Source organism: Neopelma chrysocephalum, unplaced genomic scaffold (assembly GCF_003984885.1).
Source record: "Neopelma chrysocephalum unplaced genomic scaffold, ASM398488v2 Primary Assembly neopelma1_66, whole genome shotgun sequence".
NCBI classification, from domain to species: Eukaryota; Metazoa; Chordata; class Aves; order Passeriformes; family Pipridae; genus Neopelma; species Neopelma chrysocephalum.
Window position 1 is genome coordinate 14,005,881 of NW_020897725.1, and position 23,882 is coordinate 14,029,762.

General features: G+C 42.7%; 1 protein-coding gene across 2 annotated transcripts in view; it reads left to right on the forward strand.

Annotated features, from left to right (window-relative positions):
• Positions 1-21,568, forward strand: part of DENND3 (DENN domain containing 3) — a 34,203-nt gene extending 12,635 nt beyond the window's left edge. For both annotated transcript variants that reach the window (XM_027684500.1, XM_027684501.1), the window contains 19 exons: positions 1,575-1,686; positions 2,782-2,901; positions 3,658-3,876; positions 4,175-4,296; positions 4,784-4,939; positions 7,120-7,216; positions 9,247-9,350; positions 9,634-9,818; positions 10,419-10,940; positions 11,431-11,693; positions 12,158-12,328; positions 12,510-12,639; positions 13,119-13,226; positions 14,043-14,182; positions 15,340-15,500; positions 16,460-16,593; positions 16,758-16,873; positions 16,981-17,118; positions 20,090-21,568. In XM_027684500.1, coding sequence (XP_027540301.1) covers positions 1,575-1,686; positions 2,782-2,901; positions 3,658-3,876; positions 4,175-4,296; positions 4,784-4,939; positions 7,120-7,216; positions 9,247-9,350; positions 9,634-9,818; positions 10,419-10,940; positions 11,431-11,693; positions 12,158-12,328; positions 12,510-12,639; positions 13,119-13,226; positions 14,043-14,182; positions 15,340-15,500; positions 16,460-16,593; positions 16,758-16,873; positions 16,981-17,118; positions 20,090-20,290 — 3,199 coding nt within the window. In that variant the 3' untranslated portion in view covers positions 20,291-21,568. The remainder of the gene's footprint in view (positions 1-1,574; positions 1,687-2,781; positions 2,902-3,657; positions 3,877-4,174; positions 4,297-4,783; positions 4,940-7,119; positions 7,217-9,246; positions 9,351-9,633; positions 9,819-10,418; positions 10,941-11,430; positions 11,694-12,157; positions 12,329-12,509; positions 12,640-13,118; positions 13,227-14,042; positions 14,183-15,339; positions 15,501-16,459; positions 16,594-16,757; positions 16,874-16,980; positions 17,119-20,089) is intronic.
• The last annotated feature ends 2,314 nt before the right edge of the window (positions 21,569-23,882 follow it).

A 23,882-nucleotide genomic window follows, 5' to 3' on the forward strand; every position in this document is an offset into this window, starting at 1 on the left:
AGGTTCATAAACTCCTTAGCTCTCCACTTGAGTGTTTCCGAGATGACTTCATTTATTTCAGCAGAAGTTTGCAGTGCAGGGCTGTCAGCTGCTGTTAAGTTGCATTAATGGGCCCCGTGTCCTGATTAGGGAGCTCTGACTGCCCTCTCTGTGCATCTGCTGCTTTTTCAGTCACGTTAATTCTGTTGTGACATTTACTGGATCTCTTGATACAAGATTTTTGTCTCAAAAGAAAAAAGCCAAAACAGGTCTACCTACTCTGTTAGGTCACACCTAAGGCATTACCAGGTGTGACAGAGTATTTGTTTAAATTGATGACTCTACTGTCTGTTTTTCTTTGATAGTTCTTGAACTCCACTTCTCTGCCCCCTCTGCACCCCTGAACAGCTGATGGGCTTTTTGGGGATATATATAACAGCCTAGTACTTAGCCCTCGGCTTTTTCCAAATAGGAATATAGTGAATTTAAATATCTCATTTAAAAGTGCAGTAATATGTGACAGAATATCTTTCTTCTGGAATCCAAATGCTATACACTGATATGGTGTCCTGGGTTCATATATATCTTTTGACCTATTCCGTTACTTTCTAGACCACTTTCTTCCTGAAGAGCAAGTATTCTGCAGGAAACCAGTAAAACTGCAAACTGAAGTAAAACCTCAAGGGAGAAGATAACCATATTCAGTTCCTAGTTTCTGTATGTATAGGTTTGCAGGCCTAGGTTTCTCATTTTGTAAAGATTTGGGGTTTTTGCTACTAACATATACCTGAAATTCATGTTGAATGAAATGCCCTCTCTGACTACAAATATCCTATTTGTTAGTTGTTACATTTCAGAAATGCTGTTGGACTTAAGTTTGCAGTCTTAATAGTGTGTATGTTTAGGTGCTCCTGAATTGATTTGGTGCATAATATAAACCTTGATAATATAAAAATGACCTTTGTTAGGGTAATACACTTCTGAAACAGAAACATTTGTCAGGTTTGCACAAATGTTCTTGTTCTTTGTGTGAGCAGGAATGACAGCAAAGAGCAGGGTTCATCCAGGCCTAGGCCTGCAGCTAAGTATGGCTCTTGCTTCACATTCCTCTGCAGCCAAGCCCATATCCACAACCTCTTTTCCTCTGGTGCTGTTTTCCGTCCCAGAGCTAGTGTCTGATACTTGGGAATGGAGAAGCACTAAGGCACTGTGTTGCAGCTGTGGGTGTTTGGTTCCTCAAGCAACCTCTGTAAGACACTTCCTTTAGCTGCATCTCACTCTCTCATCTCACACGTGGTTTTCTTTGGCCATCATGGGACCCACTGTGCTGAGTCCTCTGATGGATATGATGCAGCAGTATTTTGTGCATGGAAGTAAAAAAACCCAAAAAACAAAAACAAACAAAAAACTGCTTCTGACACAGCAGCATCATTAAAATTAAATGGAGCTGCTCAAGTATCTAATAAATCAGAAATTAATTAGCTGGAATAATAGCTTCATTGCCCCTAATATTTTTTTTCTAGATTATCAGCAAAAAGGCTTTTTTGTGTTTGCATGTAACTATTGATAAGTAATTTCCTATAATTTAATTACAGCTTACTGGTGCATCTACGACCTTTCAAGGATTTAGATGTTGAGGAGCACTTAAAAGAATTTGCAGCAAAGCTCTTTTTAATCCCCAGCCCGCCACCAGGACCACTCCACTTGGTAATGACTCACCCTGAATTTCATAACCACTTCAACATTATGTCTTATAAAATACCAAGGTGCTGTTTTCTATAAACTGGGCAACATTCTTGAGTGTCAGGTCAGAGATTGTACCTGTTGATGTGAAACTGATGTTAACACCTGAACTTTAAAAATCAGGCTGTGCATTATTAGGTCAGAAAACAACAGTGTGGCCAGGGTCAGGCTTGAGCACTGGCATACCACTCATGTTCTTTACTTTGCATTATTCCTCTGGGAAGGATTTGGCTCATGCCAACTCTTTGTGGTCTGAGATGATGCCTGGTTATGTCTGGGAACAGCAGAACACTGTGTGGTGGATGAAGTGTCCTGGGTTGGCTGCTGAGAGGGGAAACTCACATTGGCGTTTGTATTCAGGGCTGCATTTTCTTCTTTCTGACCCTTTGCAAGTCAAACCAGAAGTCAGTGACATCAGCGCACACTGTTTTATCTACTGCAGTGGGGAAGCAGTGCTTTGGTCATGGACTTCTCCTTAGCTGCTTTCCCTGACCCTGGGGTGAGGGGTTGGGAACGAAGGGAAAAAATAGCATAGTTGGAGAATTGCCTGCGTGATGGGCTAAACCAGCTGCCAAGTGCTGAAATATGCAGCACGTGCAGCATCTGACCCCCAGAGGTCTGAGCTGGAGGATTTGAAACACTGGGAGAGCTCATTCCTTTTGTCTTGTTTTATTTCCTTAGTGTGGCCACCTAAACTCACTTATTTTGTTCATGCTTTTTCTATTTTCTGTTTTGGTTTCCCAGTTGTATCTACAAATGTAAATTCAATTATTTTGTTATGCTTTACAACAAAGCAAGTTTAATTCTGTTAAAAGATTTTGTTTATTGGCCAAACATCCCATGAGAATGAGAGGAGACAAGTCCATATTAATCTTTCAAACCAGTTATTATTTTTTTAATATTTCCTTCTTTTTATTTCACTTTTCTGTAGTATGCAAATGCCCGTCTTCTTGCTCTCAATTAATGTTAACATTTTGTAGTTGGAACTAAAATCCCAAATTAAATGTGCTGTGGGAACATTTTCTTTAAGGAGTAAATGGAAACCATCTGTTATTACAGGTATTTAATATGAAACCACTTCAGATAATAATTCCTTCACGAGAGGATCCGGACAGTCCAATTATTGACTTGGATCTTCATCTTCCATTGCTTTGTTTCAAGCCAGAGCAGGTGCTGCAGGTAAAACCGACTGATGCTTTAAAATGTTTTAGAGATTGACAGTATTGGTAACTTGTGGTTTAGGAAAGAAATCAAGATGTTTATTTACCAAAAAGCCATTATAAACCCAGGAATTCATAATAGTCTTAGTTCTGAGATATGGCACAATAAAATATACTTCTTATTAAGAAGTTTTGTTATTTAAAGACCAGATTGGATTAAAGCATATTGCACTCCTTTCCCCTGTGGTTTAGAAACAGGTGCTAAATTTCTTAAGAATATATTTTAAAATGTAAATGCCCAAGCTGATTGACAGGTTTTATTTTGAGTTCTCATTACATGCGTTTCATGTGTAATTTCGTGTACTTTCTTCATGTATAAGAAAGGGACCTGTAGGAAGGATTGAAAACAGTTGGCATTCTCATATAAATAAAGTGTAAACGGTGTAGAAAGAGGGGAAAATACAAAAAGCTGTTTGCAAAGAATTTTTTCCAGTGCCTCACAGAATCTTACAGTAATTTTGGCTTGGAGTGTCCTTTGTAGGTTTCCTGATCCAATTCCCTGCTCCAAGACCACCTGTGGAGTTAAATTAGGTTGTTTAAGGTCATCAGTGTTATTTGTGCCACTTCTCCTGTAAAACCTCCTCAGTCTTTAGGTAGCTCTTAAAAATCAGAATTTGTGAGGCTGAGTTTCAGAAGCAGATGCAATATTTGTGTGTATCCAGTATGTTCCAGATAATCCTTTTTAAACATTTAACATTTTGGGTTTGTTTTCCAGATTATGACCTGTATTTTGACTGAGCAGAGAATAGTTTTCTTCTCTTCCGACTGGGCTCTGCTGACACTCGTTGCTGAATGCTTTATGTTGTACCTTCACCCTCTGCAGTGGCAGCACACTTTTGTGCCTATTCTGTCTCGTCAGATGCTGGATTTTGTGATGGCTCCAACATCTTTCCTTATGGGATGTCACATTGATCATTTTGACGAAGTCAGCACAGTAAGTTTTAGACCATTACCACTCTTGCTGTTCATTTGCAGTGCATTTGTCCCCTTACATGAGGTTACTAAACATTTATATACTGAGATTAACATCTATTAATTTAATGACATTATTTTCCTTGGAAGTAATTATTTAGTTATCCATACAATCTTCAAGTTGTGGAAGAAATTTCCATCCTTTTCTGGTTTAACTCCTTGATGAAATCATCAACTGTCTGAGGAGTATGTAAAGGAGAAGTAAATATTTTTTACAATATAAGTATGTTTACAGTCATTCTATTTTCTTTTGTTAAAAGGAAGCTGAAGATTTAATTCTAATTAATATAGATAATGGAGATATCAGCCATTCAAAAATGGCTGAAGAGGAACTTGAGATTCCAGATGTTCCAGCACAAGCAGCGGAAACTTTCATAAAAAGGTGACAAGATTTTGAAGATATTTTTATCTTAGTGCCTAAATCTTTGCTGATGCTTTTTCTAAGGTTTTTATTTTGTATTATTTATTATTATTTCCTTCATATAAACCCCACTGTATTTTGTAAGGGCAAATTGAAAATTTCAATTAATTAGTATACAAGTAGTCATATTGCATATTACAATTAGTAATTGTCACAAGATTTTTTTTTTTGCAACACCTGGAATGCTTTGTTTCTTTTTTTTTTTATTATTGATACAGATTATTCTCTGAACTTTACTCTTCTTTACAAAGCAGACTGAGTGCACTGTGATTTACATGCACTAATGAGGCTTCAGAGATCTTGTGAGCTTGTCAGCACTGGCAAATCAATCTTGCACTTTTCTGGCTGTGAGATGCACGGGGCCTAAATGACTTTTTTTTTTTAAAAAAAGGTATGAAAACAGTGGTTGGTGTTAGGATGTAAGTTGATAATTTTCTCCTCTGTGCAGAGTGGAGAGTCTCCAGCTGCATTATGATCTGGAGCTCTGCCACCTCCGAGCCAGCACAGACCTTGTTGAGCTCCAAACTCGCAGAAGGGCTTGGCAGCAGAAACTCAACATGGAGGTTCAGCAAACCACGCTGCAGTTAATTGTTAATATCTTCAGGTGAGTGCATATCCTATTTTTTATTATAAGAGCATATGGTACTGGTTAAGACCCTTCCCCTGTTATTCAAAATATTTTCATTTTGTCTTATTTTAGAGATATTTTGTAAAGCTCTTTGGTTTTGTGAGGGAATATGAGAAGGAGGTCCTGTAGTCTGCTGGAATGTCAATAATTAATGTATTTGTGTACATATACGTTGCTGGAACATCTTAGATAAAACTGTTCTAATGTTGAACTTGCCTTTTGTGTGAAGATTCCAGGCAGAGAAGTGCAGTCCTTGGAAAAGCTGAGGGCCCAGTAGGGATGTCAGTCAAGGACAGTCTTGGCCACTCTTGTTAGAGGAATGTGAATTCAAACCAGGACAGGGTAGAAGAGCTGAAATCAGAACACCTGGATGTGTTTTGGCTAATTGAGCAAATGGCTGAGAATGGATGAGAGACCTGGAGAGTGCAACCACCTGAGAATGAAGGAGGGAGAGGAGCTGTTTAAGCTCAAGGACAAAGTGTTTGACTTGATCCTTGTGGGTTCCTTCCGACTCAGGATATTCCATGATAAAAGATGCTGGGTATTGGCTGTGTTTGGGACTGACATTGTAACAGTGATGTGGATTAGGTTTTGTTCTTTTTTTCTACATGCTAATTTTCCTTGCTCTTAATCTAATTAATATGTTGATACCCACAGCTGCCTTATCTTATCAGTCTGAGTAATGGTTGTAAATCCTGCTGTTACTTCTTTATATCTGGGGAGAGAATGGAAGTGTGGTGGGTGGGTGATTCCTACAAAAAAGTGCAGAAAATAGGTAGCTGGTTTGCATATGCTTCCTTTCTTTTTGCATAGATAGTAACATACTCAACCACCACAATGAAACTGCCTGCCTGGTATTCCTAAAGAATCTGATTACACGGACAAGGTTCTGCAAAGAGCTGTGCAGAGTAACCATCCCCAGCTATTCCTTGCCTCCTCTTGCTGGAGATGGTGCTGCCCTTTGGATGAGCTACCAAACTGCTCACATGAATTATCCCTGACACGTTCAGTCAGAAGGTGCTGGGTTAATTGACTGAGAGCAAATATCAGGTGTGTGTTATTGGATCAGCTTAGGGAGTGCTCCTACAAGTGGCTGGGCCCTCCAGGAAGGACAGTAGCTGCTGGATGTGGGGAATAGAACACACTTTACACTGCATATGGAAACTGAAATGCATTTACAACCTGGTGTGTTTCTGCTGGGAGATTTGGTGAATTTTAGTGTTTGGCAACAATAATTCCAGACAAAGATGAGGAGAAACGCATTTTGCTCATAACAAACTTGAACTCTTTAAAACACTAAACATTTGGCTGCAAAAAATGAACAGATGCTTTGCTCTCTTAAGAGATAATGTGTGTCACAAAGGGGTTGATTCTTCTCTTGCTTTCTTCCTCCTTTCCTTCAAACTTTCTTTCTTTGTTCTTTTTTTCAGCCTTGTTTCTTCTATCTTCTAATTCTGCCAGCGTCCAGGAGTGAAGGAAAGTAAATCTCTGATGCAGTTGTGCTGCTAGTTGTTCTGTCTTCAGCAGTGATTTGGTGTGCATGGAGGTTCCATGTTTAAAGCAAACAGTGCTAAATGATGTGAAATTACGTAGAACTATGTGTTTTTATTAAGCATCTTTTTTCCTGAGCCCCTGTGGCCTGATAAACTGCTAATAAGGTGTAATAATAAGAGCCCTGTATTTCATGTGCCTGTTACAGATGCAGTGTGATGGGACAGTGTGAGGTCAGGTCACATCTTTCAAATGACCTGTGATGGGTACACTTGTCCTGTTCGTGCTCCAATGGGTGGTTTGTGATTCAGGAACTGTGTATGTAAAAGCAATTCCAGGATTGGAGCCTAAGTCATGATTTATGGGATCTCCTTCATGGTCTCCTAAATCCCACAGAATCTAAGTGAAATTGCTGATTTGAAATGGCAGTGGCAGCAGGTAGCCTGCCTGACTTCTTATAAGAATTTTAATTCTTTTGCTATGCTTCAATAACTCAGACTTGTTCATTAAAGCTGAGTTTGCCTTCTGATACTGCAGCAGATTTCTGTTTTGTCTTACGCTACTGCAGCATATTTCTAGTAGTACCAGTGGGCTGCTGCTGTAAAAGGACAACTTGCTTACAAATCTCCAAGCAGATTTATCTATTATTTTTTTTTTGTCTCTAGGGAGGTAAAAGACCATCTAAATTATGAACACAGAGTGTTTAACAGTGAAGAATTTCTGAAAACAAGGGCAATCAGAGACCAGCCATTTTACAAAAAGGTAAATCCAGTGTTGTGGTTCTCTGTTATTAATAAATCTGTATTTTAGGAATAATGTCAAATGTTGATAGAATAGTCACAGTGTGGTCTGTGTAGTGGTGTTGAACCACCAGCTTTCACAGAATGCTTTACCAAATTTATTTGCTACAAACAGAAAAAATAGTAGACACTGTTTTGGAGAGCAAGGTACTATGTAATTCCAGAGCAAATTAAATAATTCCTCAGGGTTGAGATTATCCTGTGGCAGATGGTCAGTAAAGCTACATCTAAACTGTATTTTAAGCACAGGCACTTGTCCAGACTGGACCAAATTCCATTCATAGACATGAATTTTCAGCAAGTCTGTGCTTTATTAAGTAGCTTCTTACTGTAACCAACAGCAAGACATGTGGTGCTGTTATTTCAGCTTCTCAAAAAATAAAATATTAGTGTTTCTTCCCTTTTTTGGTGATACTGTAGCTTGTTTAACAAACCAGTGGGTCAAAGGAAAGGTTTAACAAGGAATGTAAGGAAATGCATTTGCCATTTTATATTTGCTTTTAATTATGTTCCATGGGTGCATGTGAAAGCTACAGAGGTTTCCTTTGCTCTCCTTTGGCTCTCTGGAGTAACTGTTTTATTCCTGGCAAAAAGAGCTGATCATTAACATCAACTGCTTGTGGTTTATAACACCTTTTTTGTTTCCTGCTTGAAAAATACCTTAAAAATTTCTAAACATACATTTAAATGAGATGTCAGTGTGTAAAGGAAATTTTAATTAAGTGGTAGTTTCTAAACTTGGCAGAATATCTGCCAATTTAAAGGTTACAACCTGATGAATCCTAAATGGGAAATAATGTTTGTTGGATAAAGCTTCCAGCACTAGCAAACATTCTCAAAAACAAACAAAAAGGAAAAGTTAAAAGAACCTATTAATGTGTCCTCAGGAGAGAAATTAATTGGAAATGTTCTGACCAGGATTTCAAATGAATAGAAATAATTAAATTATTTTCAGTAGCAATTTCTAATGCTATAAATGAAATGGTGGCGATTTTATGAATTGAAATTTAAGATGAATTTAAAACTGAGATGTGCATCCTTAAGAAGAGATGTGCATGCTTAAAGAAGAGCTTTGAGTGGTTGACTCACTTAAATATTAAACAGTAAAGTGGCAGCTTTGCTTTCAAGTAAATCTTAGAAAATAATACAGTATGGAGTAGTTACTAGTGGTATCTGGAATTATATGAAGAGAACTCAAAAAAAAAACATTAGAAAGAACTAAAATTTGGCATCTCCTGTACATACAATTGCCAGCAAAATCTGCCATCTACTGGAGAAATACTGAAAATCAGGAATCTTAATGCTTTGGAGATGCTGTTTTACACAGTACATTGCAAATGGATTGATAGGAGGCATTTGAACATTTATAAAATACACATGTTGTATTGCCTCAAATCCCAGCTTTTACCTTGTTTTAATGTGCAGAGGTGGAAGATGGTGGCTTTCCCCCCTTTTTAAGTCATACTTGGCATTTTTTTTATGGTGTTCCCTGTCCTAAAAGTAGGAATTTGACCTTTTAGAAATTATTTCTGGATGACACCACAATAATTACCTGAGCAGGGAAAAAATTTTTGGGGTTACCAGGAGAAAAGATGACTCACTTGTCTTTTCAGTGTGATGGCATAATGTTACTTTAGAGTGCCCCAAACTTATTTTTCCACACTATAGACAATATTATCAGCACTTTGTTTAGGCAGAAAAGATATTAATCTTGTAGCTGTGTTTGGTCAGTACTTCTCTTTTGTGTTTGGTTTCATGTATTGGAGGGCAGTCTGAGATTACTATTTGCCACTGAGCAAATACCACCAAAGCCCGGAAGGTGAATGGAAACTGAGTTAGTTTTCTGTTGAAGCTTTCCAGTCCTTTTGTGTTTGTGATTGCTAAATTGGAAGTTCTGCTTTGAATATGTAAAGGTAATAAAAATGAGCAAAACATGCTAATAAAAAAGTAATTTATGAAGGATCTACAGTTAACCCCTTTTGTGTCTCACAGGTTTTAGAGACCTACATGTTTCACTCTTTCCTGAAAGCTCGTCTGAACAGGAAGATGGATGCCTTTGCTCGACTTGAGCTCAGCACCCAGTCTGAAGAGGACAGGTAAAGTTTTCTCATTCCTTATTCTGGTTTTCAGTCTTCTGTTGGGATCACTGACAGAAGTCCTTTTGACTATTGGTATGAGATGAGGTCATCTATAAATAAGAGTATGACTAACTGACAACTCATTTAATTAAGATTATTGTAAGAGAGTGATATGAACAGCTGGCTGTTGGCATGGTAGATTTAATACTATTACACAAAAAAATAAAACCAAGCAGTAATTTAGTGTGTGTGTGTGTACTGAGTTCTAAAAGCAGTTCTGTATTATTTTCACTTTTCTCAGGTTTGATTTGGTGTTTCACGCCCCCAGAAGGCTGACGATGGAGAAAATGGCTTCCAAACGCCTCACTCCAGAGCAGAAGATCAGCCGGCGCATGGTGATGAGTTTGCCCAACCTCCAGGACATCAAACTGCCAGAGGGCCCCACCAGAAACTCCTCACTTAGAAGAACAGGAACAGGTGTTGTTGGTAAGGGAAGAATGTGTTGAACAAATACAGCGGTTTTTTCTGGTGTCTCTTTGAGTGACATCAGTAAAAAAAAATTCACAGAAACGGTGGCAGATGCTGGGAGGAAATGGTGAGCTGGGTCATTTTGACCTGGGGCCTGTCCATGCTTGTGAAATCAGTCTGGAGCCTGCTGTAAGTTTTGCTAGACCACAAAAGAGTCATTGGTCCCAATGGGATTGATACTGGAGGAAGGATTCCTGAGTCAGTAACCATGCCCTGTCCTCACCCAGCTTATGTCCTGTTCTCCACTACCTTTAATTTAAACACAAACTTAAGCTTATCACTGTTTAGAAGAAACTGAATGGGGGTTCTTTATCTTTTTTTCCTTTTTTTTTTTCTTTCCCAGAATTGATATTATCAGATTAGGGAATATTCTGATAATAGGGACAATGGACACAGAACTGTATTTGTGTCCCTGGCACAGCTGTGATCTCACTTTTTCCTTGCAGTTGCTCGTTGCTGTGGTGGGGTGTTTGTTGTTTGCACTGTTACTGGTTATGAAGGTATTCCCACTTTTACTCCTTACCCTAATCAAAGTACTCTTCCGGTGTTTGTTTCTAGCTGTGAAAATGCCCTCCAAATCCATCAGCACCTTCAAAATCCCAGAAATCCACTTCCCTCTGATGTTCCAGTGTGTTCACTCCTACTACACAGACTTCTTCAACCACCTCAGCAAAGCCATCAACACCTCACCCCCCGAGAACTCCGCGTTGCTGGCAAGGTACTTCTACCTCCGGGGACTTATTAGCTTGATGCAAGGGAAACTACTAAATGCACTTTCTGACTTTCAGAACCTAGAAAAAACAGACTTAAGAATTTTCCCCACTGATCTTGTAAGAAAAATAGTGGAGACCATGCCTCCCTCGGAGTGCTTGCAGGCAGACCGCAAACCCGAGCTCAAGAGGCTGATAAGCCGAGTGATGGAAAAACAAAGGGAAGTTCTGAAAATAGATGACCACGTGAAAAATTTCGAGTTGCCAAAAACACACATGCAGCTGGATGACTTTGTGAAGAGGATCCAGGAATCTGGGATCGTCAGGGATATAGACACTATCCACCGGTTATTTGATGCCCTGACAGTGGGTGAGTGTAAGATTGGTGTTTTCCTTTTTTAATTACTGTTTAGCACTGCCATGTGCAAAGGGGATATTTACTCAAACCCTTGGTGTTTGATTAGTCTGTCAGTGCCCCAGGAAAACTGAGACCCTGGTGCTTGACCAGTCTGTGAATGTCCTCTTGTGGGGACTCTTCGCTGAGCAGCTGCTGGATCAGAGGGTGGTTTGACTGCCTTGTTCAGGGTCATATGCCAAACAGAGAGACCCCTCCTGGGTCACCACACTTCCAGCAACTGCCAGCGCCCTTGAAGGACTCACATTATCAGTTTACAGAATTTATGAGGCCTTTTATTTAATTAGGATAATTATGGAGAATAGGTTCTATGTCTAGAACGTCTATAGTTGCATTTGCAATAAAGAGGCACAATTTGAAAGTTACTGTCCTTTTTGAAGCCACCCTTCTGTGCAAATCTGTGTAATAGTTTCTCACAGTAACAAGGTTTTCAAAATTTTTTTAGGACAGCAGAAACAAATTGATCCTGAAACATTCAGAGATTTCTACAACTACTGGAAAGAAACTGAAGCGGAAGCTCAAGAGGTGAATCTGCCACCAGCAGTGATAGAGCACCTGGATAAAAATGAGTGTGTCTACAAGTTATCCTGCTCAGTGAAAACCAACTGTGGGGTGGGGAAAATAGCTCTGACCCAAAAGCGCCTGTTCCTGCTCACTGAAGGGGGATGTCCTGGCTATGTCCAGATTGCTGCTTTCAGGGATATAGAGGTGAGCATCAACTTCCTGCTCTCTGGCATGCCTATGGATATTGGCAGTGTTCCTTTCTGCAAGATGATCTGGCTCTCAGTGTAAAGTTTCAGTAAGGAGCATCAGTAATGAGTGAGTGATTACATAAAATTCTGGGGTTTTGGACCAAAAATTCTATGACCAAAATTAAGATGTCATAACCTCTGGATGCAGAGAAGTGTGCAAAGTGCAGTACATCGGATATAGAGTAGAGAAGTTTAATAACAAAAGCATTAAGTGTGACTGAGGTATCAGCTTGTGTCCACTGTGGAACAAAAGCTGTGTGATGCTGTTTAGAGCTTTTATTTTCATAAAACCATCTCTGCCTAATGGTGTGTATGGACAGTTGAAATAATCAGCTGTAATTAAAGAAAGTTGCCCTGTAGGCTGAGTGCTGGGATTGCATGGTACATCTCACTTGTTTTCTCTTTTCCATACCTTTCCAGGACGTTAAGAGCACGACCGTAGCTTTCCTTCTGTTGAGAATACCTACTCTGAGGATTAAAACATTATCTAAAAAAGCAGTCTTTGAAGCCAACCTTAAAACTGAGTGTGATCTCTGGTACCTGATAGTGAAAGAAATGTGGGCTGGAAAGAAAATGGCAGATGATCACAAGGTATAAACATGGGAATTTGTAACCAATTAAGTTTGAAGTATGTGCTTTCTGTGTCTGTTCTAAATAATCCATGCACTGGCTGGTGTTTGTGCTGAGCATGACAGACATTCTGACTGCTGGGCATGATGACTTGTAAGAATAATGAGCAACAGATAAACTACAGTAAGGCTTTTGTCTTTAGGATCCTCAGTATATTCAGCAAGCACTGACAAATGTTCTCCTGATGGATGCTGTGGTTGGTGCCCTGCAGTCCTCCAAAAGCATCTATGCAGCCTCTAAACTGTCTTACTTTGACAGGATGAAAAATGAAGGTCAGTCACACAGAAATGCTCTTGCTGGTGTGGTGTCGTCTGTCTCTGCTCTTTCTGTTTATATTCTGTTTTTCAAACTGGTTATGGGTAGAAATACAAAAAGTATTTTTTGTATTTTGTGCCTAATTGCACTTTCACATTATGTAGTTTATTAAATAGTATTAATAGAAAGTTTAGGGTTTATTAAGGTGTGGGGGGGTTTGTTTGGTTTTGGTTTTGGTTTTGTTTTTTTGCTTCTGTGCATTGGAACCTTCTGTCTCCATGTTGGCTGCTGTGTTTTTGTCTTGCTTTTTTAGTCTCCCTGGGTGGTGGATCCCTCTGCTACCAGAATTCATACAAATAGTGTTTGCGCTTTACTAGTCAGCTAAGGCTGGAAGGAAAGAAAAGTGAGAAATGTGAATAAATAGTGCAGAATAAGAATCACAGATCTATTTCAGGCATAAGTGTGCATTTCACGACCTTCTGAAAATCTGTTTTAGTGCCTATGATGGTCCCCAAAACAACTTCAGAGACATTAAAGCACAAGATCAACCCCTCAGCTGGAGAGACATTTCCACAGGCAATAGATGTGTTGCTTTATACTCCAGGTAAGGTGATCTATTGCTCCCCTTAGGTTGGCCCAGCTCTAATTAGCCCAAAAAGCACATTATCTCACAACACCTGGGATTGTGTCTGCCTGATGGTTCCCATTCTGACGTGCTTTGGTTGTGTGTTGAATACTAAACCAGAAAAGTCATTAAAAAAGAACAGCAATATTGCATATTAAGACACTCCAAGGCATAGTTTTCACAGTCTTAATATGTCTTCCTGTGTGTATGTGCCATATCACAGACTTCAATTCTGTGTTAATGTGCTCATTAAGACTTCTGCCTCACTTAATTGAGCAGGGTGGGTGAGTGGGTGGGTGGATGATGCCCCACCCTTGATCAGTGTTCACTGTTATGTTTTTATTTTTCAGTGGGGTCATGTGGGGGTTTGAACCACGTTTGGTTGAACCACAGTGCAAGGAATAGTGTGGGGAGTGTTGGATTCAGTGGTGATTTTTCTCTCTTCATAGTATGAGGTTTCTAAGAGAAGCTCTAATGGAGCAGACACAGAGTTGATTTATTAATTGTATTTCACAGGGTTTAAAATAGCCTTCCTGCAATCCCAGTTAGCTCAGCACTTAATCATCAATGAAAGGGATTATCCCTGCTCTGAATAACTTCGGAATGTAAGATTAAATCATTGGGTGAAGTCAGATGAGAACTTGCACAAATTCACTGTGCCAGCTTGTCAGTCAATAACTGGTGATGCAAGTCCCAGAACACAGACGTGTTTCTGCCTCATAATAGTTTTCCTGCAGGTCTCCAGAAGTGCTTTGTTTTTTTCTATCTCTCTCATCTTCTCTGCTTCATTCCTAGGGCACCTTGACCCTTCAGAAAGACTCGGCAACGCTCACCCAAAACTCTGGTGTGCTTTAAATGAGGGGAGGGTGGTGGTCTTTGATGCCTCCACCTGGTCTATCCAGCAGCACTGCTTCAGAATGGGCCGCTCTAAACTGGTAAGGCTGGCACAGGTACCACAGTTCCTGCTTTGGCTGGGTGGGTTTGTTGCTGTGGCCCTGAATCACGTCGTTCCTTAAAAGTTGTTGAGTTCTCTGGGCTTCATTTAACTTGGAAAGATGGAGATTTTTAAGGAAAGGAGAAAGGAGAGGAAGTGGATTCGTAGTAAAACAAGTCAAGTGGTGAGAAGTAATGGATTGGATTTGGGAGGGCCTGATGGGTTCTTGGGCCAGGAGGGCAGGTTTGAAACAGCTGAGGAGAAAAATAAAAGAATCAATATGAAGAGAAAATGAGAAGGGGAATCCTAAGAATAGAGAAAAATGTGCTGAAGAACTACAAATTAGGGAAAGGTGTAAGGAAAACAAGTAGATCTTATTGAAAGAGATAGAGAGGTTAAAAGAAGGTGACTCAACCAGCAGGTGAAAGAGTTGCTTGTGAAAGACCAGCTGAAAGAATAACTCTTGATGAAAGGGGGAACTGAACCAGGAGTGCAGCCTGAGTGAAAAACAGCAGAGAGAGCACATAGGAAAAGGGATTGGATATGTCACTTTTGTGAAAGATGAAATACATCCCTGTGGATGAGATTGAGGGAGAGTCAAAAAGGGAGAGGTAAAGCTGATGGTGAAGAGGAAGGGTGGAATTCCAGAAGAGTTGGATACTGACCTGTCCTAAAGAAGAAAAAAAAATTCGCAGCTGATGGGAATCTGGAGGGAGATAAATGAAGAGCTTGTGATTGAGGGAAGGACATTCCAGAGACAGTAGAGGAGAAAGTATTTTCTTAGACACTACTTCTGACTAAAGTAGGAAATAGGGTTATATCAGACAGGTAGCTTGACTTCCAGTCCAGCTCAGAAGCTGTGGTTCCCCTGATGCCCTTTGTAACCTGTACTTGGTTTGGGCCAGGAAACACACCTTTGAGTCAGTTCCCAAGAGAAATTATTAATCCTATTTTCTGAAGGATAGACTTGGCAAAGAGATCTGACCTCTCACATTATTTATAGAGCAGAGCAAAGGACAGAACACTGGAGAGCCAGGTCTTGATCTCTTGCTGTGATCACCAGAAAACTGTAGCATCAGAACATAGCCTTTTGCCATGTTATATTATAGAATGACTTTTTTCTTCCAGACTTTGTTTAATCCTGCCTTTTCTCCCCAGACTTGTATGGTCATGGTGGAACAGAGCCAAGTGTGGATTGGTTCTCAGGACTCCATTATTTATATAATCAACACCCACAGTATGTCCTGTAATAAACAACTGAATGATCATCGCTCTGATGTTACAGACATCATTGTGGAGAACAAGAATGGAACACCCAGGTACATCTAATTTGATTTTCCTAGATATGGAAAGAATTTATCGTTTCAAACAGGGAGGCTTATTCTGCTAACATAAGCCTTCATTTAGGCCATTTTTGTAGCTCCTGTATTGTCCATGGTCAACTAGGAATTTCCTTTTTAAATAAGGAGCACTGTGTAATTTGGAACAAAGGGGGTAAAGGAATGCTCTTTTGGCTGAGGATGAGAGCATCCAGGAATTGGCAGCATCCAGTGATGAATCCATACAGATGCAGTTTGAAGGCCACTTCACTTTTGCTTTGAGCCCATCATTGACCAGATGTTTACAGCAGGCTTCTGGATTTTTCCTGCCTGTTTGTAAGAGAAATAATACATTTATTGTTCTGCTCAGGCAAAATGCTTTTGATCTTTTGGTAGCACTGGGGAAAAGTGTTGGCTGGAGGCCTTAACCTGCTGTCTTCCCGTGGGAACAGCAACTCCAAGGTCAGGCACAGTGGTCAGCCGGCCCGTGGTGCAGCAGGTGTAACTGGGTTTCAGGAAGGATTTGTTTAGGTGTTCTTGGAACCTTCTGAAACAGGTTTTGTCATCCTAAGGCAACAAATGTGAAAGGTAAAAAGAAAAGGGATGCTATAATTTGTTTTCTCAGGTGGAGTAGCAAAGAAAAACAGTTTTGAGATATTTTTGTCTTAAGAGAAAAAAATACCATCAGGCAACAACATTCAGAAGAATTACAGGGAATGTTTTGTTGTAATCAGCTCCTCATGCATGATGTAACACGAGCTCTGAGAGCTCTGAGTTAGCCTGCGGTGTTTCCAGTGACACAGAGTTTGTGAAGGATAATCTTAAGAAGAATTAAAAGAATAATTATTTGTTTTACTGTAAAATTGTTTATTTTGCAAGTATGTCTCTTCTATGTCTCCACTCTTTTCTAAACATGAATGCACACTGTACTATTATTGTTTTTTAATCCATGCCAACAGTGAAGCTTACTCCAGCAGTTTAGATGGAACAGTGATTGCTTGGAACGTCAGCACTCTGAAAGTGAACCGTGTCTTTCAGCTGCCCTGCCAAAATCTCACCTCTATCAAGCTGCATAATGACCATCTGTGGTGCTGTAAGTCCATTCCTCAAATAATTAAAAAAAAAAAATCATCTTCAGATAAAGAAATAAGACAGTTGTTAGGTGCATCCATTTTATTTTACCTTTTATCTCCATGTTTTGTAGAAATGAAAGAAATAGGCACCTCTGTTACTAACTCTTTATCTTCAATGTCGAAGGTACCAGGAGTTGCATTCTTGTGGTGTCAACTCATGAGTTTCAGCTGCAGATGAAAATCGAGCATCACCTGGAGGATGTGTGTGCCTGTTTTCTCGGCTTCCAGCTCTTCCCTGAGGTATTACCCTTACAGGAATCATGGCCATGTAGCTTTACAAGCCCTAGTTACTGCCACATATTTCCTGTCAGCAGTGCTCATGTCAAACATATCTTTCTGTGCTTTAGAGAGATGAAATGTGGGCATTTTACTCAGGGAGCAGTGACTTGTACATTTGGAACACCAAAGACCTTTCAAGTACCCCTCAGAAGATCCATCTTCAAGATTGCTCTGAGATCACTTGTATGATAAGAGTTAAAAATCAGGTGAGAGACATTTGGGCTTTTTTTTTACCTGTTGTGGATTTCTTGACTGGAGTTTTGTTTGTTTGCAGCTCTCATGGGCTGTAATTGCTTCCACACTGGGTGTGTGTGTATGTACAGGTTTGGAGTGTTGATTACTCTTTGAAATCAGAGGAGTTAATGCCTTGTCCAACACAACTGGCTGTTACAGATGTACCCCAAAATGTATGTCAAGCCAGAACCCTCATCATTAAATGCAATTAAATGCATGGTGGCATTTATTAGTCATTGACATTTCAGGGAACTGTAGAAGCTGAAAGTTTACATCCTTTGATATTTCATCTCAGGGCTCCTCAGACTAAGCCTTGGAAAAAGGTTAACAGACAAACAATAAATGCCAATTAATTGGCCTGGTTTTGTACATGACCTTTTCCTTGTTTAGTTACCACACTCCTAATTCAAGAGAGACCAAAGGAGCCAACAGCTTCCTACCTTGGCATCTTGTGTCCATGTCACTGTGGGCCTCTATGTACCTGCTCTTTGTGTGGTACCAGTAGCTGTGCAAATGATTGTAGTTGTGCTACCACATGGGCAGGTGCAGGGTTAATATTCAAATAAATAGCTAATGTATTTATTTATCTACTGGGAAAGCAACAGTCAGAATCTTTTTCTCAGATTTTCCCTCCTTCCTTCCTCAAAAATGACTTTTTTCATGATATGCCTAATGAAATAGGGAAGCTTTCTCTGTATTCAGCCCTTGGTTAGATTTGTGAACTAAAATGGAAAATCCTTTTAAGATACTGTTCCCCAAAGCAAAGATTGATATATTTAACCTCTGCTTTAAGGGAATGAAAGGATTGTTTGAAACCCCCAAGGCATTAAGCCCTCTTTTTTGTTCTACTGAAGAACTTTGTTCCTTTTCCCTTACACTTACTCCTCACTCAGCTTCACTTTAACTAACATTGTAGCCCAGCTCATTGATACAAAAGTAACAACTGGAAAATATCCCTGTATGCTCCATCTCCTGAACCTGTGTTCACTGTGCCATCTGTCCACCTGCCAACAGTTTGGCAACCCTGTTTGTCCAAAGGGGGAATTGGGAGCCTGGTTTAGTAGGTGGAGCACCCATATTCCAGAGAATCACAGAAGGGTTGGAAGGGACCACAGTGGGTCATCTGATCCAAGCCCCCTGCTCAGGCAGGGTCATCCCAGAGCACATGGCACAGGATTGTGTCCAGATATGGAATATGGGCAGTGAGGGAGACTCCACACCCTCTCTGGGCCACCTGTTCCAGTGCTGGGTCACTGCACAGGAAAGAAGTTCTTCCTCATATTCAAGTGGAATTTCCTGGGCATCAGTTCCTGCCCATTCCCTCTTGTCCCATTGCTGGGCCCCCCGAGCAGAGCCTGGTCCATCCTCTGCCCCCTCCCTGCAGACACTGACAGACGTGGATGAGGCCCCCTCTCAGTGACTCTTCTTGAGGCTGAACAGCCCCAGCTCCCTCAGCCTTTCCTCGTGAGAGAGATGCTCCAGTCCTTTAATCGTATTTAGTTGCCCTCCACTGGCCCTGCTCCAGGAGCTCCATGTCTCTCCTGTACTGAGGAGCCCAGAATTGGACACAGTACTTCAGGTGTGGCCTCACCAGGGCTGAGTGGAGGGGCAGAATCATCTCCCTCGACCTGCTGGCAATGCTCTTCCCAGTGCACCCCAGATACCACTGGCCTTGGCCACAAGAGCACATTGCTGGCTCGGGAACACCTTGTTGTCCACCAAGACCCCCAGGTCCTTCCCCACGGAGCTGCTTTCCAGCAGGTGGGCCCCCAGCTTGTCCTGGTACATGGGGTTATTCTGCCCCAGGTGCAGGACCCTGCATTTGCCTTTGTTGAATTTCAGACAGTTCTTCTCTGCCCATCCCTCCTGCCTGTCGAGGTGTTGAAGGGCTGCACAGCCCTCTGGGGTTTCAACCACTCCTCCCAGCTTTGTGTCATCAGCAAACTGGCTGAGGAGGCATCTCCCCCTTCATCCAAGTCATTGATGAACAAGTTAAGCAATACTGGGCCCAGTATTGACCCTTGGGGACAGCACTGGTGACAGGCCTCCAACTGGACCCTGTGCCACACTCACACCCCTCTGTGCCCTGCCAGTCTCACTCCTCCACAGCAGTGCAGTCACTGACTGTGAACTTGCAGCCTGGTAAAGGCTGACAACAACAGTGGTAGGGCTGTCAGTCACAGGCTTTAATTAAAGTGCTTTAATTAAAAGCAAGCCATTTTTCATCTTTAAGGCTACTACTGAAGTGTGCACCTCACCCTCGCTCTTTCACTCTCTGCTTTTGGACCCAATCTCTGTGGCTCTGATTTAATTTTCAACTTGCTGGTGCCCCAGTTTTGTGGGGCAGCAGGTTCCTGAATTTCACCGCCAGCCCTGTAGAGAGAAGTAATTTCTTCTCAGTGAAACTGAACTCTTATTGGTTCCCACATGTCCCTGACTTCCCTCATTCTGGGACATGTTGAGCAGTGGTTCTATATTCTGCTTATCTGCCTTTCTGTGATTTTGTAAACCTTGATGAGATCCCTCCTTAGATGCTCTCCAGCCTAAGGAGTCTTGACTTTTCCATCTTTCCTGTGAGGATGATGAGGCCCTGGCACAGGCTGCCCAGAGAAGCTGTGGCTGCCCCATCCCTGGAAGTGTCCCAGGCCAGGCTGGATGGGACTTGGAGCAACCTGGTCTAGTGGAAGGTGCCCTTGCCCATGGCAAGGGGGTTGGAATTCCGTGACCCTTAAGGACCCTTCCAACCCAAACCATTCTGGCATTCCATGACCTCTGCTCACATGACAGCTGTTCCTGTCTCTGGGCAGTTTTAGTTACTCTTCCCAAGAGCAGAAGAGTAGGTAAAACCCTCACTGTACCAACCCCACATAAATCTCCTTGCCCGTGTCCTGGACTGCAGTGCAAAGCAGTGGAAGTGACTGTGGGTTTGTTCTGTTCCCCCAGCTGTGGGTTGGCAGCAGTGGGAAGCTGCAAGGCAAGAGCAAAGGGAAGATCTACGTGGTCAGTGCTGAGAGGAGGAGTGTGGAGAAGGAGCTGGTCGGCCACGCAGCCGCGGTGAGGGCGCTGTGCTCGGCCGAGGACAGGTACGTCCTCAGCGGCTCTGGGAAGGAGGAAGGCAAGATTGCCATTTGGAAGGCTGGATAGACAAGCTGTTCCAAGTGTGTCTGCCTGTGCTGGGAAAAGGTGAAGACCTCGGGCTGTGTTTACTCCAGCATTTGGCGTCTCTTTCAACCACCTGTCAGTGTTATTGTGTTGTACTGTTGAGTTATTTCAGTCTCTACATTGTTGTGGAAAATGGAAATCGAACCAAATCTCCCCTCACACCTGGTTCTGCTCCTGCACGTTTAGTAAAGGAATGGAAGTGTGAGCAGGGGGCTCACTGGCTTCAGACTGGACACGAGGTGGTGTGGAGGGTCAGGGTGCCAGGCCAGACTGCCTGGTGCAGGTCGTGTTGGGAATGCTGGAGCCAGCTTAGCAATTCCACGGGAGCTCTCTCTGGGCAGTGCAGGGTTGCCTAAAAATGGGATTTGATGCTGTCTTCACAGCCTGGAATAGCTGGAAATGGGCACTGAAAGGCAAAACCCAAGTGCACTACTTGTACTCATGGAATTGCTGTCAGTGCTGAGCTTGGAGCTGTGGCTGGGCAGAGCATCCCTTACCCTTTGTGGGATTTATGGGGCTGTTTTGTTTAAAATGCAGACACTGACAGGCTCTCCCCCACAGCACTGAAAGCTCCTACAGCTGAAACAAGACACTGGGATATTTTCAATGACTGTTTTACTTTTTAAACTTGTTTTTCCTATAAAAGCAATGCACAGCACTTGGCGTTTCTAAAAGTTTGTGAAACTGAATATTTTTATCTGGAGCACTAATTTATTTAATTCCTGTATATATTTGCTTTTGGAAGCACCTCTCACTCCCTATGCAAACCAACCCCTGCCCCTCCTCCCTTCAGTCCCTCTTTCTGCAACTGGAGGAACTGCTGTTATTTTGGGTAGAACCTGCTTCATTTTTGGATTCTGCAGCGTCCTCAAACTCCTCCTCCACCCCTGGAGTGAGCACCACTGGGCTGCATCCTGGGGGAGTCTCCAGAGCAGCGTTCCCTGATCCCTGCCTGATGCACAGTGGTTTTTCCACTGATGACAAATACAAGTAAAACAATAAATATGTGCAGAGTAGTTTTACCTCTATCAGTGCTGATTACAGTGGAAAACAGTGTTTAAAATACTGTAAATAGAAGGACAAAAATGGGCTGCTACTTTTGTTAATACAAATAAACCAGTGTAGGGCTAACAGAAGGGTATATGACTGGAAATGTACTCCATGTAATATTTCTGCTGATAAAAGTTTTTATCATATGATGGTAACCTGAAATTCTACTTTTTTAGGGTTTTTTTATCAATGTAAGAATATTAAACACTATATTGATACTCTGGCCTCTCTTTGTTCTTTTTCCTGTGTAACTCCATACACAAGAATGATGCCTGGTTTCATTCTCTGCATATTCTCCTTTCTGAAACAGCTTCTGCTGTAACATGGCCCCCTTTGAGCCCCACATCTGTGACTTCCAGGTTCCTTCTTTCCTCCCCTGGTGCTCTCTGGCTGTTGGGGGTGACAGGAATTATTTACTGAGTTCAGAGATTTCTCTGCACAGACACACGGGGGCTGTTAATGAACTTTCCCTGGCTGCAGAAACGAACCAGGAGCACCAACCTGCCACCTGCCTGTCGCTGCCTTCATTGATTTTCATTCCTGACAGAATTTTTAAACCTGGTTTCACCTTCTCAGCTGGTTCGTGGGTGCTCACTGACCACCTCAGCTTTGCTCCAGCATTCCAGCTGTGCGGATGAACCTGCAGGCACAGCTCTGTGGGGCTCTGTTCAGTTTTCAGTGGAGCGTTGGGTACACCCCATCCCTCTCTGGCCCTAAGGCCGTGCTGCTGGTGAGGTTGATCAGCCTTGTGCCACTGTCCCCTTCTCCCTCTGGGAAGTGTTGCCCATTTCTTGGAAGCCTCAAGGCTAATGTTTGTTCAGCTTCTTTTTGCTGTTGATTTTTTTTTCCTGGTCTCCTGAATTGGGGGAACCTGAAGGGAGCCCACGATGCTCTTTGTTATGTGGTTCAGTTTTTGGTAGTGCTGTGAGGGAGTTGGACTTGATGGGTCCCCCTTGCGCCTTGAACTATTCTGTAATTCTACGCTCAAACCAAGGGATGGCAGTGTTTGCTTCCAGAAATAACCCGGCTGTGGCGACGGAGCCGCTTTGGAAGTTCAGGCTGTCGTGTGCTGGCTGTGATCTCCCCGCCAGGGCCATGCAGGGAGGGAGGAAACAGCCCCTTCCTCTGCTTCCCAGCCCGCGCTCCCGGGCTGCTGGGGGTCTGTTTGTGGGACCAGGCCCCTTTTTCCTTCGGTGCCGGTTGAATCCTGCCTGTCCCTGTAATCCTTTCGGAGCAAAAGGAGCAAAAGCCCATCCTCGCCCCCTGCCGTGCACTTCTTACCCGTCTGCATCCATTTAATGTGCCACTGTCACCTGCAGCATTCCCGGGGATCTGGCTCCCCTCTCCAGGGGGAGTTCCCCTCTCCCACCCCAGGTGTCAGGACAGGGATGGTGCTGCACAAATCCTTGGTGCAGCCCCCAGGCCCTGGAAAAGAGGGAAACGCTGCCTGCTCAGGGCTGGAAGCTGGAGCAGCACATGCCACCCTTGCCCCCAGGATTTGGGCCACTGTCCTGCTGCCCCTCCCCTGGCTCCAGCCTGGGAAGTGGGGGCCGCGCTGGAGCAGCTCCGCCCCGGGCCGTTCCCAGCCGCTCCAAGGCCCTGGGAGCTGTTTTGTAACAAACAGCTCAGGGAATGACCCAGCCCCTTTGTCCTCGCCCCCTCCCCGACCAGCCCAGACCCAGCAGCCGCTCCCAGTCCCACGAGGGACCGGGTGCCCCGGACAGGGATCGGTGTTCCCCTCCGAGGTCCAGGGCTGGGTCACGTTCCCTGAGCCGAGCAGGTGGGCTTTGGGCTCTCCAGGTGGAGTTTCCCCAGGATGAGGACGAGCCCAGGGTTTGCTGGGAGAAGTGGGGCCAGCAGGGGAGGCTGTAGTCCTGTAGTAGCTACTACAAAGTAAATCAGCTCTATCCACCCAAAACCAGCCTGGTCTGGATGTCTTGTAGGTATCTAGAGAGGCTCCTTCCCGTGCTCTCCCCTCGCTGCTGGTGAAAAAGTAAGTTCATAAATCGGCTGAAAGTCGGATTTTCTTTATGTTTTCAGTTCTTCCTTAACCTCAGTCCAGTGACAAGAGCGTGGCTGAGCTGTATTAAGTCAAAAATAAACTAAACTCTGGGTGGGCATTGACTTGGCACTGAATTCTCAGAGCTGCCGATACTGATTCTGAGGAATTCCCTTCAGGAGAAGTTACAGATCACATCTGTCATGGAAAATACGAATCAAATGGGACAACTGAGCTCTTCACTGCAAGTTTAACCCTGTCAGCTTGTGATCTCATCCAGGGGTCCCTCCGGCTTTCCCTTCTTGTCACTCTCAATGGCCCAGTTTGGATGGGAACTGAATTCTTTCGAAGCTGCTTAGGGCTATGGAATCATGGACTTGCAGGTGATGCTTCTGTCCTCCGAAGCACTCCCAGGCCCTCCCATGCTGAGGGATCCCAATTCACCAAGCATTTGTGAACTGTGACACTTGATTTTTTTTGCCAGGAGATGTTTGACAGGAGCATTTTTGGAAATATCAGTGAAGC